This window comes from Chelonoidis abingdonii, chromosome 3 (genome assembly GCF_003597395.2).
Source record: "Chelonoidis abingdonii isolate Lonesome George chromosome 3, CheloAbing_2.0, whole genome shotgun sequence".
NCBI classification, from domain to species: domain Eukaryota; kingdom Metazoa; phylum Chordata; order Testudines; family Testudinidae; genus Chelonoidis; species Chelonoidis abingdonii.
This window is the reverse complement of record NC_133771.1, coordinates 110244843-110258620: the sequence shown is the minus strand read 5'-3', so window position 1 is coordinate 110258620 and position 13778 is coordinate 110244843. Positions and strand designations below refer to the sequence as shown.

The window sequence follows — 13778 nt, the reverse complement described above, 5'->3', positions numbered from 1 at the left end:
AAACTCAGCCTGAGATCAGAGTCATTTCCTTGGCATTATCCCAGTATAGGGAAATCTCAGACCTATGGCAGCAGGCCTGCTGACAGCAATTCGGGACCCCAGGGCAGAACAGTCAATGGGTTGCTGTGACACATCATGCAGGGCAGGCTGGAGCTGAACCCTACGCTGGACTGTGTGCAGCGGCAGGTGCATACATGCACAAGCTGGGCCTGCGATCCACCTGACATTTAGGCAGTGCTGCACCTGCACTGCTGGTGCCCAACAAGCTGCTGGGCACATTCTTCCGGCATGGCCAGAGCTTCCACATGCCTACCTGGCTGCTTTTGCTGCTGCTGGAACCACCCCGCATGTGCCTAGGAGTCCTGCGGCCCCCCTGGCCAATTTAAAAGGGCCTGGGGCTCCTGGCTGCCACTGCAACCGAGAGCAGCAATTGCCCCCTTTTCCCATTCCCACCCTCCCCCCATTGGCGGGCCTGTATGGAAGCTTTAAAGGATATTGTCTAAACACAGAGAGTGGCTGTGTCAGAAAACAACTTTGAGAGAGGTTTTCTAGACCCATTTAACGTAACCTTACCCTCTTCATGGAGACAGTTTACTGCTTGATAGTTTCTGAAAGTAGTGTGTGCTAAAAGACGTATCTTTAGGAGAAAACTAGGTTGCCCTATCAGTAACTGGAGTTCTTCCAATATAACATCTACAGATCCCCACAATGCTCTGGTTTTTGAGCATTCATTCTGACAAGACTTTTCTTGGGCATAGTCTTGGTTCATAGTACACATGCATTGATACAGAAGGGGCCTAAACTAAGCAAATTACATGCAATGGTTCCTGGTCTGAGCATCTTAATGCAAGTGCAGAAGCCAGGGTTGCAAGTTGAGGGAGCTATTTAGGGATCTGGGGCAAAAATCTGTCTGGGGATTGGTCCTGCTTTTATAAGTGCTTAGAAAAGGAAAAATGACAAATCTTACCAATAATCCTGTCACTAATGTTCTTCTGCAGCTCACTTAAATATGGTCGCATCTGCTTCCGGACAGATTTCAGTGCGTCCTCCAGGAGCTCTGTCATTCTGAGCCAGGTCTGTAGTTTTACTTCAGTGAAGTAGGTGGAGGTGGGAGGTCCATCCTTCTGTTTTCCCAGCCATTCACTAAGAACTGATATTTTTATGCTGGGTGTTAGCCAAAACCTGACTGAAACTGGTAGATGTAACCATTGCCCTTCATTCAGTATAAGTGTAAGAATAATCAAGCTCCTTTATGGAAATTTAGCTGAAACAATAGAACCCACAACCCAAAATGCAGGCACCCAGCAAGGTTTGAGTAGAAGTTGAACCATGTAGCCTCAGGTGTTTCCTTGGAGACTGATATAGCAATGCAGAAGCTGGAGTATTGATTTGGTAGAGCTGTATGTCTGCAGCAGAAACACACAGAGGGAGTTAAGAAGACTGGATAGCATTAGACTGAGAAAAGTCTGAAAGTGTGAGCTTTTGAGCAGAGTTTCTTTGGTCACGGTTCCAACTCTATCTCCTGTTTGATTCCTACTATGTTCAAGGAAACAGAACTTTGTGCAGTCTTAGTAAACAAACAGGACTGGATCAAAGAAATATCTGACTCCATCAACAATTTGTCGTCCTATCAGAAACAATATGCAAGTTCCCAAATGTTGGCTAACCGCTCTGGTCAAAAGTGGTCACAGTATAATGACAAATTAATTTTGTTTCCTGGTTTACTCTGCTGTACATTACAGTTCTGGAGAATTCTGATTTTTATTAGTATGGCAATAAAATGTAATTGACACTAAAGTAGGTTCGATGCCCTTTCAACAGGAGACTGACTGAGTTTCTGGTATCATGATTTCCGCAACTACACGGTGGTGGTGGTGGAGTTTCTGATGGTGAATCAGAAGATCACACCAAGCATAGACTTTTATTAATCTGTGACAGAATGTCAAACACACCCTTTTGAAAGCAGCATAGATTTAGTAAATTCAGGTTTATTCAGGACCTGAAACTTCTGCTAATTACATTTTTACATGTATTACATGGTCCACACAAAACAGGGACCTTGAAGCATCTGAATATAGATGTGGCTGTACCAGACTATCCCCTCTCCCCATCCATTCTCTCTGCACAATATATACTTTAAGACACCTACCCTTTGATGTTGTGCTTTCATTGTGGCCTTCATTGTGCTAACCTGACAGTTAGGTTACATCAAACAATACTTAGCTGCTCCTGAAATGGAATTTTTAAAATATGGCAGAATAATGTAGCCAAAGTTATAAACCTATAGAATTCTAGGGTTAGAAGGAACCATAAGGGTCATCTAACCCCCTGCCAAGATCCAAGATTTGTTGCGTCTAAACCATTCAATACAGATGGCTATCCACTGGAGGTTTTCAAAGAGAGGCTGAAGGAGGTTCCACAACCTCTCTAGGCAGTCTGTTTCATTGTCCTATTGGTCTTACAGTTAGGAAGTTTTTCCTGAGATTTAATCTAAATCCTCTATTCTATAGTTTGAACCCATTGCGTCTTGAACCTCAGTGGCAAGAGAACACCTTTTCTCCATCTTTTTTTATGGCAGCCTTTCAAGTATTTGAAGACTACTATCATGTAAATCTGTGATTTGATTTTATAGTATCACACTGGGTCTTTAGTAAACCATGCTAGCCTTCTAAAACTGATCAAATACCAACATCCTTCCTCTATACACCTACTTCTACCCATCATTTTCCAAAAGCAGGTTTAGAATAATTTTCTCTTACTTTTATCAAATAATTCTTACATTGCTTATGGGCAAAATAAGTCTCTCTATTTTTAAGTTGTAAATAAACCATTTTTCTCTTACTTGGGAAATGCTGACTCAGCTTCTCCAAGCCATGTAAAATGTGGCCAAATACCAGATGTGCAACATAGCTCCCTTTATAAATGTGTGTAATAACTTTTTGTACTTACTGTGCTGATAAGATCCAGTTGCAATTCCTGTGGGGGTTCTGAAGAGCATACCAGTTAGCTGAGTCAGCTGGGAAAGGACTTCCATCCCTGCCTCTGAAAAGATGCATTCTTTTTTCTAGTTCAGAACATTCTGTATTATTTACATCAGTAAAATATCACAGCCACTACAGTCCACTAACAAATTCTTTTTCTCCATACTACTATCATTCATCTGAAACCAAAAGGAATCTAAACTTTTTTTCAAGGCTAGATGAAAATGTCATGTCTTTGTGAATCAACAGTACTTTTATGGTTTTTATCATATTATTCTGAAAACTTTGCTATATTTACCAACAGCATGAAAGATGTCCTGTGTATCTTAACAAAATGACCCTGTGAAGGAACAATCACATCCACTAACATGGACAAAAAACTAAAGTTGTTGGTTTTGACATGAGATCCCTATTGAAGAAAATAACTCCAGTTTCATTCTAATGTCAATGAAGAGATGCATATTGTGAGTTTGTGGGGTCCCTAAGAAGAATAGAATGAATTAAAGATGCACGAGTTTTGAGGTGCATCTTATTCCTTCAAGACAAGAAAAATAACAAAATAGGAGTGGATACTATTCTTTAGTTCTTGTAATGACCTGCTCAATGCCAGCTAAGGAGGTGACCCTGCAAAGCTGAGCAAATGGCAGATGTGGGTGCACAGAAGTCTTTGGACTTGCTCAGCACCCTGCAAGATCAACCTTTTAATATCTCCCAAACAGACTGAGGTAACTGAAGAGAATGATATAAATAGAATATATCTGCCTCTTTGATATAATAGATATAAATAAAATATATCAGCATGGCAGCTGTGTGAAACTATTCTGCTTTCTAATGGACTCTGTACACTCATCATTTGTATTATCATAGCACCTATGAGTTCTAGTCATGGAGCAGGACCCCATTGTGCTAGGTACTGTACAAACACAGAACAAAAAGACTTCCTTCCCCTGCTCCAAATAGAGCTGGTTGAAAGTGTTTCTTCTCCGCCCACTCCCATGGAAAATTTTGACTTTTCTGCAAAGAGCAAAAACTGTCAAAGGTCAAAAATTTCTATTCTGAACAATGTGATTTGTGGAACCACGTTGAAAAGTAATGTTTTAGCTTGGTTTGATGTTAAACTGTCTCTCCTCAGCCACCATTATGTCTAATGCAAACTTTGGATGCCCAATTCCCCCCTTCTCTGTAAGCCAGGCTTCTTGGTTGGACTATATGTCTCGTGATGCATCATGGTCATCCCTCTGTGCATAATAGAAGCCCCATACCTGTGGTGGCTCATGAGACATGTTGTCTAGCTCAGGCTTGGCCCACAGAGGAGAATGGGGACAAGAGGCACCCAAACTACAACTCCCACAAAACTATTCCCGTGTTCAGATTTTTTCAACAAAAAGTCAAAATTCTCCACAGAAAGAATCCACTTTTCTTCCAACCTCAATTTCAACAAGCCCTACTCAGTAGTTAACAGGGACACAATGGTCTCCATCATGACAGAAGTTCAAACAAAACTGACCTGATGCTGCCAGAGGAACAAAGATGTCCACATAACCACCTTCCTCTGGAGACATTACACAACCTAGCTTCTCCCAAAATTCTCTCACTTCAGGACTTAAAATGTTCTCAATGCTGATTCTGCAGCCTGAAAAACATTTAAATAAAAGTCAATGAAAGAAATAAAATTTCCATGAGGGTTTTCATTCTGCTCAAAATTCTTCCATCCTGTACTCATACCATTACTTCCCTTCCCAGGACTTAACACAGTCTTTCCTCAAATCTCTTTTTTAAGGGCAATGTGCTAATTTTCAAACTTGAGTGATTTCTTGTCCTCCATTCCTTTAGTAACTTCTCTCTCTCTGTTCCTCCTTCTTTACATTTATTTTTTCTCTTCTGCCTATTACTTTTTTCTTTGCACCTGTGTTGACTTGTTTCTCTTTCTCATCTTCCTTTTATCCCTTATTTAACCTCATGGTCAGACCTTTAGCTGCTTTGGACTAGCATCACGTGTCCAATCTCCTTTTTTATGACATCAGAGATGGCTGTACCATCTCTTTTTGTCATATTTTCTCTGGCTTTTAACTAATTATCAAGTCCTTGATCCTACAAGCTTTTACATCCAGGCAGCCTCTACTTCTGTGGTGAGTCCTAGTGATTACAATGGAAGGTACAGAAGTCTACTTGTCAGAAACCAATTACAGTTGGATCAATGACAAATTTGCTAGCTTGATTAACTTTTTGTATTTTCATGCTGTTTCCCCTTTTGGAATATCTAAACATGATATGGCATTGACATGTTCCCCAGTTAGTTTCTCTGCTTTTCTCTGCCCCTACCTTGAAGTAAATTGATCTCTCTGGAGTTTCCATCGCTAAAAATCCCTATACTCTTTGCTTTTCGGCCATCCAGAGCCTTTTCTATGTAAAAAAGGAGGCTTTCCAATGTCATTCCACAATGTTCATACAACACAGAAATCACCCCAGGTTTGATGCTGTCCAGCACCATCTACAGAAATAAATCAGTTAACATCTTCAATAAATAAATCCTGCTTTTCTCAAAATATAATTCCATGAAAAACATATAATTCTTAATTCAATATTCATTTGTAGAATGCATCACATTATTATTTTATGCATTAGTAATTAATTACACATGGAAATTCTTTACTCAGCTTTGTCCTATGGCCCCATAATGCCACTGATATGAGATGATCCCTCCAACAACCTTTATGAAAGGAAAATATCAGCTAGGCCATCCTTGCAATTCGTTGTGCCTGAGCAGTCTGGCACTCCTCGTGAACCTCCAGTGAAGTTAATTGTGTTCTGTACAGATGCAGCTGTGCATCCACACACACTGATTTTTAGGATCAGGGCCATAACCTTTATCATGAAACAACAAAACGCTGCTTGGGTGGTCCGCTTAGCTTCCTACTTATTATTTCCCACTGATGCTTTGCTGAAACTCAGATTGTATTCAACTTTTTAAATAAATATACAGGATGGGCAGTTTTTGAAGTAAACATCCTGGACTTTTCTTTGATTAGCTATAACACTGAACGTCTTACACAAACTAGTACTTAAACCATATGATTTGGGTTTTTTACTTCAAATCACATAGTGTCAGCATATTAAAAAATGTGCAGTTCCCCCCACATGCACAGAGACAGCATTTTTTTTTTACAGTTTCATATTAAACTCCAAATTTCTGCATTAGAGATTCATCTAGGTCCATGATGCTCAAACTTTTCCAGTGACTCCACCCCCACTTGGCCCCTTACCGGTAATGGAATCTGTCCATGCCCCTCCCAGCATTACTGGACAGTCAAGGCTTCTTCCGCACAGAGCTTGGGCTGAGGGCAGAACTAGCAGCAGAATGGAGATGGATGAGGAGTTGGGGCTAGAGGCAGAGCTGGGCTGCAGGCAGAGCAGGACTGGGGGCTGAATGGGTTGGAGGCAGAGCTGGTCTGGGGGTGGAGTGGGGCTGGAAGTGTGGTGTTTTTTCCCCACCCCCTGTGGGGGCTAGCTCCGGCCCCAGCGCTGCACACACCCTGAACGTTCCTCCACGTCCCTGCTATTGAGAATCACTGATTTAGGCCCATAATATTGCTTTACCGACATTTTAATCTTATGCTTTCCTTTGTTTTTCTTCACTTTACAGTGCGCTTTTGCTGAGACCCTAATCCTGTAAACACTTAATGGAATGACTTGTAAGCAAAATTAAGCACATGTGTACGTATTTGCAGGACTGAGGCTATAGTAGACTCCAGGAAGGATGCTTTCTTTGCAGGGGAAGGATGAACAGATTGCTGTCTCAGGTACATCCCTGGATGTAGTTTGGGAACACAGAACCCAAACTATTCAAAAAAGAGAGAACTTAGAAGACATTCCTACCTCATATGCAGGAATCCTGGATGATATCAAAACCAGGTATGGCTCAAGTGGATATGGCAAACTGCTGTGTTTTTGGTAGACACGCTGACAGTGTTTGTAAGGTAACACAGGATCAGATCTGCTCCCAGTCACGTTTTTTCTACAGAAGGAAAAGCAAAAACTCAAGCAGTATATCCTTTAAAGATTCTCTCTTTTTTACTTTAATGCAGAAATAAGACATTAGGGTATGAAAATACCTGTCTAAACTTCAGTTACACTGAATAGACATGCAGTATTGTGTTTTGTAAATACATTTACAGCATTTTGTATTCTATTCTGTGCCTCCTGAAGGCCACCACTTCTGTAAGAAAATGAACCTTAATCACCTACTGCCTATTGAGATCCGAGTTCCAAATACCTACAGATCAGCCATTTGCACTCTTTTTTGTGTTTATTTTTATGCTATGTCTTAGCAGTGCAGGTGATAGGAAAAATATTCCTCACTGCCCTCGTTTGCTCTGTGGTGAAAAGATTTTAAATTTACAATCTCAATACATGTAATGAACAAATTGATTTTTTCTCTGTAAGCCCACCAAAAAAAAAAAAAACGAATTTTCAGGATCTTCTCCCTAAGTAGGTTTAGCCAATGCAAAATACAACTCTAGACTTAGTTTTGTCATTAGCCCCCTATCCAGGCTTAGCATGAAATGGCTCTACAAAGTTCCCATTTTATGGCTGGACCAGCAACAAGTTGAGGGTGGTATGCTGCATTATGGGAGAGCCTCTCCAGTTTCTAGTTCTCCATATCTTTGAACTTCAGGGTGATGGTTTAAGACCAGATCAGCTGATCTGGGCCCCCAAATCTCCAAGAATGGTTGCCTTAGGCCAATCTGGGCCCAAGAATCTAGAGTGGGAAACTAGTATTTCTGGCAACACCCTCATGCAGAACACCAAGTTTCTACCCAACCTCAAGTTTCAGTTCCCTCCCCAGGATTACACTCAAGTGGTATCAGTTAAATGGAGGACTTTGCATGGGCCAGACATATTGTCTGCATGCCAGTTTGTGGACTTGCTCCTTCCAACACTGAGGAAGAGCGGCACAGCTTTGAGAGAGGGAACCTATGTGGTAATTATTTAGAACTAATTGACAAAGTTGAGCTCCATCAAGGTGTTAGTATGCTAAAAGCCACCTGACGTGACTACAAAGATCTGCAGTTTTGTGTGCTGTTTCTTACAGTGTATTCTGTCACCTTTATTACTCACTGTGTTTTGGGTACCATTTTCTATGTAGTTTTGGAATTATCACCAGCATTTTGAAAATCTTGAGTCCTGCTTACCTTTTGGACAAAGTTTTTAAGGAGGCCAAAACAAGCTGTTTTTCTGCTGCTAGATTAAAGTTTGATACAGATTTCATTTCTTCAGAAAGCAGCATTGAAAGAGTATGATTCGAAAGAGCACTCTTTTCCTGAAAGCATTTAAACAAAAATGCTGAGAGAAATATGTATGATGCAGTGTAATAACATACGGTTCAGTAATTACATAATGCAGCAGTTAAGAAATGCTGTCTTGCGTCTACCGGTAAAAAAACTTAAACTTATTTTACCAGTTACAGACATAAAGTAAGATGTATTTAACTGAGTTTCTCAGAACAATACTTGAGAATACAACTGTAATAGTGGCTCAGACACAATCTTGTAAATTGTGTAATATGGATGCAAACTAAGGCACTGATCCTATACAGAACTTCACAAGGATGCGGGGGTTCATCAGTATTTATAGTGGAGGGTGAAAGAAGATTGTCCAGTAGCATATTTCTTGGGCTCCCATACCAGCTTCATCTAAACACTTTTACTTTCTGTGCTGCCAGTGCCTTGCTTTGAACCTCAGCATGTATATTTCAAGTCACAAAGCAATGTTAATTGTACTCAACTGCTTTACAAGTTGGGTTACAGGCTGAATCTAGCTGTAATCACAGAGTACAGTTTAGTCAAGTATGAAATTAACTGTATTAAGAATAAGTCTGTATGTTTGTCACTTCTGCTTTCCATGGCAAAGATCACGACTTTTAGGGGATTCTAATTTTTTTTAAATAGTTGTTTTACAAGTCTCTTCTTTCAATTTTAACAGCTCTTTTTTGTGTTTTTTTATGTGTGTTTTGAAATCTTAATGTATTTTAAAATAAGTGATGGCTATAAATGCTTTTTCCAGTAGAAAATAAGCTAATGAGGAAGCAAAATATTCTGTGCCATGACTTTTGAGACTTTTTATTGACACCCAATCAGTCTTATTTATGAGATAAGAGACACAAAGTAGACACAAAGACTAATCCTCCAAAGACCTAAAGGTATGAGTAACTTTACCTATCAGAGTAGTCAAACCTCTACACTGCAAAAAAAAATCCCACGGTAGCAAGTCTTGGAGCCTGGGTCATCTGACTTGAGCTCACAGGGCTTACACTACAGGGCTTAAAATAGCAGTGTAGAAGTTCCTGCTAAGGCTGGAGCCTAGGCTTTGAGTCCCAGGGAAGGGAAGGGTCTCAGAGGCTGGGATCCAGCCTTAGCAGGGACTTCTACACTGCTATTTTTAGCCTCGCAGCATGAGTCCTGTGAGCCCGAGTCAGGTGACTCATACTCTAACACTTGTACCATGGGTTTGGGGGTTTGGTTTTTTTGTAGTGTAGTCATATCCTCAGTTGCTCATGAGCTTAAGTCTTTGCAGGAGTGGCTCCCTCACATCAGCCTACTAGTTGATCAGCCACTTACACTTGCCAGTATTTACTATAACAAAGACTGCCACGTAGTGGCACTGTGCACCATTCTGAACTAACAATTACACAAGTATAACAGGATCTCTATGCTTTATCATATATATTTCAGACAAAACATTGTCCACATATTACTTAGGGTCTTGGTATCCCAGCCTTACTCGTGGTACATAGTATCTTACGTCACAAAGTTCTCGTTGGAGGTCAAAAGGGAGTACGCAGTGAGCAGGGCACTTCTCAGCATGACTAAGGGTGGCAGAATCAGGTCTGCAATAAATCATGAATCATACTCTGTGCTGACTTCAGTGGGATTACATGAAGCACAAATCAATTAAGAGTTTTAATTGCTTTAAATTAAGTGGAATGTATTTCAAGTAGTTCTGATTTAAAAAGGCTCTGTGTTAGCACTGCCAACCAATCTCAGGATTCAGCACTTAATGCTTGCACAAAAAAGAGCAATTTTCAAAGGATAAAAAGCAAGTACATTTGGGGGGGAAATTACCTTAATTAGTCGCAAAATTGCCTGTAGTCTAGCCCCGTCCTGGATCGTCTGCACCTGACTTGGCTGTAATCGTGATTTTAAGAATCTCGAGCTCCAAGTCCCACTCATCCAAGGCAGTCGAGCTTTGAATAACTCCTCTGAAAAACAAGCATCACCAGACCCTGCTGTTTAACCCCATGTGTTTCCACTGATGAGGAAGTACACACTAACAGGAGTAACAATGCTGTGACTAGAGCAATAATCCATATGAAAATTAGCATGTTAGTTTTACATGACGTTCTTTAGATTTTATCTAAACTGAGCACCCTGCCTGAAAAGTCCTCCTCATTTTTGGCTAGGAATTGGTCATTCTACTAAAATGAAGTTGTCTTGTAGTAATACCTGAAATGGAAGTAGTGTTGACAACCTGACTAGTTCAAAAAATAATTAGTTCAGTTTAAAAAAATCAGATGCATGTCTTAACAGTCATGAGACTAAAAAAAAAATGGAGACTATTTTCATTTGTCTTCTAATTTTGGAGGACTTGGGATTCAAATTTTCAAGTTTTTTCTCTCTAATCAGAAAGAGTAGAAGCCTACTGTTTAAAAAAGGAAAACTGAGATTCTCACATAATCACATGACTCTGGGTGCTGCGGTTTAGAAAAAATCTCAAATATGAGACTTGAAAGAAAACTTGGGGACTTGACAGCACTGAAGATGTGGTCTCCATGAAAACTATATGAATAGTGACATCCTTTCAAACAAATATTAATGAAGAGGGGAGAACCATGTTGGCTGAATGAAAATTCACAATTTATGTCTAATATCCATTTTGAAGCACTTGAAGGAGAAGAAGGTGATCCCAAACAGTCAACATAGATTCACCAAGGGCAAGTCATGCATGACCAACCTGATTGCCTTCTATGATGAGCTAACTGGCTCTGTGGATACAGGGAAAGCAGTAGATATGATACATCTTGATTTTAGCAAAGTTTTTGATACGGTCTCCCATAGTATTCTTGCCAGCAAGTTAAAGAAGTGTGGTTTGGATGAATGGATTATTAGGTGGATAGAAAGCTGGCTAGATTGTCAGGCTCAATGGGTAATGATCAACAGCTTGATGTCTAGTTGGCAGCCAGTATCAAGTGGAGTGCCCCAGGGGTCAGTCCTGTGGCCAGTTTTGTTCAACATCTTTATTAATTATCTGGATGATGGGATGAATTGCACCCTCAGCAAGTTCGCAGGTGACACTAAGCTGGGGGGAGAGGTAGATACACTGGAGGGGAGGGATAGGTTCTAGAGTGATCTAGAAAAACTGCAGGATTGGGCCAAAAGAAATGTGGTGAAGTTCAACAAGGACAAGTGCAGCATCCTGCACTTAGGAGGGAAGAATCCCATGCACTGCTACAGGCTGTGGACCAACTGGCTAAGAAGCAGTACTGCAGAAAAGGACCTGGGGATTACAGTGGATGAGAAGTTAGATATGAGTCAACAGTCTGCCCTTGTTAGCCCAGAAGGCCAACGGCATACTGGGCTGTATTTAGTAGGAGCATTGCCAGCAGATCAAGGGAAGTGATTATTCCCCTCTATTCAGCACTGGTGAGGCCACAACTGGAGTATTGAGTACAGTTTTGGTCCCCACTACAGAAGGGATGTGGACAAATTGGAGAGTCCAGCGGAGGGCAATGAAAATGATTAGGGGGCTGGGGCTCATGACTTATGAGGAGAGGCTGAGGGAACTGGGATTATTCAGTCTGCAGAAGAGAAGAGAGAGGGGAGATTTGATAGCAGCCTTCAACTACCTGAAGGGGGGTTCCAAAGAGGATGGAGCTAGACTGGTCTCAGTGGTGGCAGATGAAAGAACAAGGAGTAATGGTCTCAAGTTGCAGTGGGGAAGATATAGGTTGGATATTAGGAAAAACTTTTTCACTAGGAGGGTGGTGAAGCACTGGAATGGGTTACCTAGGGAGATCATGGAATCTCCATCCTTAGAGCTTTTTTAAGGCCTACCTTGACAAAACCCTGGCTGGGATGATTTAGTTGGTGTTGGTCCTACTTTGAGCAGGAGATTGGACTAGATGACCTCCTGAGGTCTCTTCCAACCCTAATCTTCAGTGATTCTATGATTACTATAAAATACACTGATTATAATACTTGTAGACAAAAATCTCAATATGCTGAGCACTGTGTAATAAAAGTCTGATATATCATAGAATTCCATGGAAATATTTCTGTTAGTCTTAAGTTTTGTTTAAATTATTTTATACAAAACCTACATTTTGACCTAAACTTGACTAAGGATTCCTTTAATGCATTGACTATATTTGTAGCTAGACATAAAATTTCTACAGGACACCCTGGTACTGGGTCTTTTCCTTTCAAACCTTCATTTTCCTAAATTGGAAAGCAATATGTGCCAGACTGGAAAGAAATTAAGTCCTCAACCACACACTGACAGTTTGAGGTTTCTATTATTTCCACAGCTGAGATGTACTGGAAACCCCACTGGACACTATTAAGCCTGAACATTTTTATCCCCTTTCCTACAGGCATATCAAATGTGACTAAACAACCATATAGAAGAAACAAAATCTATTGTTGTTGACCATTTTCAGCCCTTACCCTTTTGATATTAAAAATTAATTTAAAAAAAACTACAAAGATACGTTTTCCTAAAGAAAAGGTCTTTGACTACTTGAATACTTTAGGTGCTTTATCACTTTCAGAAGACAGTGTTTGTTATTTTAACATTAATCTCAGAAGAAAGAGGTCTTTATTTTAATACCACTGACTCTTGCGTAATGCTAATCTCTCCCGAATAATTTTTTGTAGCCATTTTTCTCTTAGCCTCTCTTCCTGCTCCTCATTTTCAGGTTTTGGTTCATTGAGGGTCCCATAGATTTCAGTGGCTTCTCTTGGGGTGAAGTAATCTAAGCTGGATGCACAGGCAATATAATGTCGCTTCCAAGCACTGTATTCGTTGTCTGCTGGAGTGTAGGGCAGGAACCATCCAAACTTAACACACTTTGGCACCCACAAACAGTCCTTAAGACAAGAAAGAGGTTAAAGAGAGACAAAGTGAGGACAAAAAGCTTTCTATTTTAATCTTGGGGCTTCATACTTCCACTGCTCACAGTAGTATCTGAGTATAAATCAAACATGGGACCTCCATAAATACGTTACAGTGAGATTTCTTTTTTTATGAAATGCCTAGTACTTTTGCAGAACAAATAAAAATACATGGTCCCTCTGTCTCAAAGAGCTTGCTGCAACATTTTCTTATATGCAGAGGCCGGCACTGTTCCTGAGGATGAATAATCAGATAATGTCAATGAATTCAAGTGAGAGAGGTGCATTAGTTTGTGTTCTATTTTAAAATTCTTCATTATCTGGAAATCTGCAAATAAAGGCATTGTCTTGTCCCCTTGATTGTCATATTTGGCACAGAGAAACAGAAAGAGTAGGCTAATATTTGGCACAGAGGAACAGAAAGAGTAGTACCACTTTGAGCAGCTTCTGAAGATGAATATTTATTTTATTTTAATTTCAATAAATAATATTGCACCTATGCTATACACTATCTATTTAGACTGATCATTACAAACAGTGGTATTGTGGATATTCCAAAATGCTAAGCCCTGGCATTATCAGTATCCATATGGCCACAGCAATCTCTATAAATTACAGAGTTGAAGAC

At 40.3% G+C, this 13778-nt stretch overlaps 1 protein-coding gene across 5 annotated transcripts in view; it reads right to left on the bottom strand.

Annotated features, from left to right (window-relative positions):
- The window catches only part of ECT2L (epithelial cell transforming 2 like), a 59253-nt gene that overhangs the window by 34451 nt on the left and 11024 nt on the right, over nucleotides 1-13778 (bottom strand). For 4 of the 5 annotated variants that reach the window (XR_012655553.1, XR_012655551.1, XR_012655552.1 and 1 more), the window contains 8 exons: nucleotides 12874-13126; nucleotides 10103-10239; nucleotides 8174-8301; nucleotides 6858-6996; nucleotides 5304-5472; nucleotides 4489-4614; nucleotides 2950-3042; nucleotides 968-1150 (listed from right to left, as the gene is read on the bottom strand). Coding sequence is in view for 1 of the 5 variants with exons in the window: in XM_032769776.2 (XP_032625667.1) it covers nucleotides 968-1150; nucleotides 2950-3042; nucleotides 4489-4614; nucleotides 5304-5472; nucleotides 6858-6996; nucleotides 8174-8301; nucleotides 10103-10239; nucleotides 12874-13126 (1228 nt within the window). In the remaining 4 variants the exon portion in view is untranslated. The remainder of the gene's footprint in view (nucleotides 1-967; nucleotides 1151-2949; nucleotides 3043-4488; nucleotides 4615-5303; nucleotides 5473-6857; nucleotides 6997-8173; nucleotides 8302-10102; nucleotides 10240-12873; nucleotides 13127-13778) is intronic. The other variant, XR_012655554.1, reaches the window with a different exon arrangement.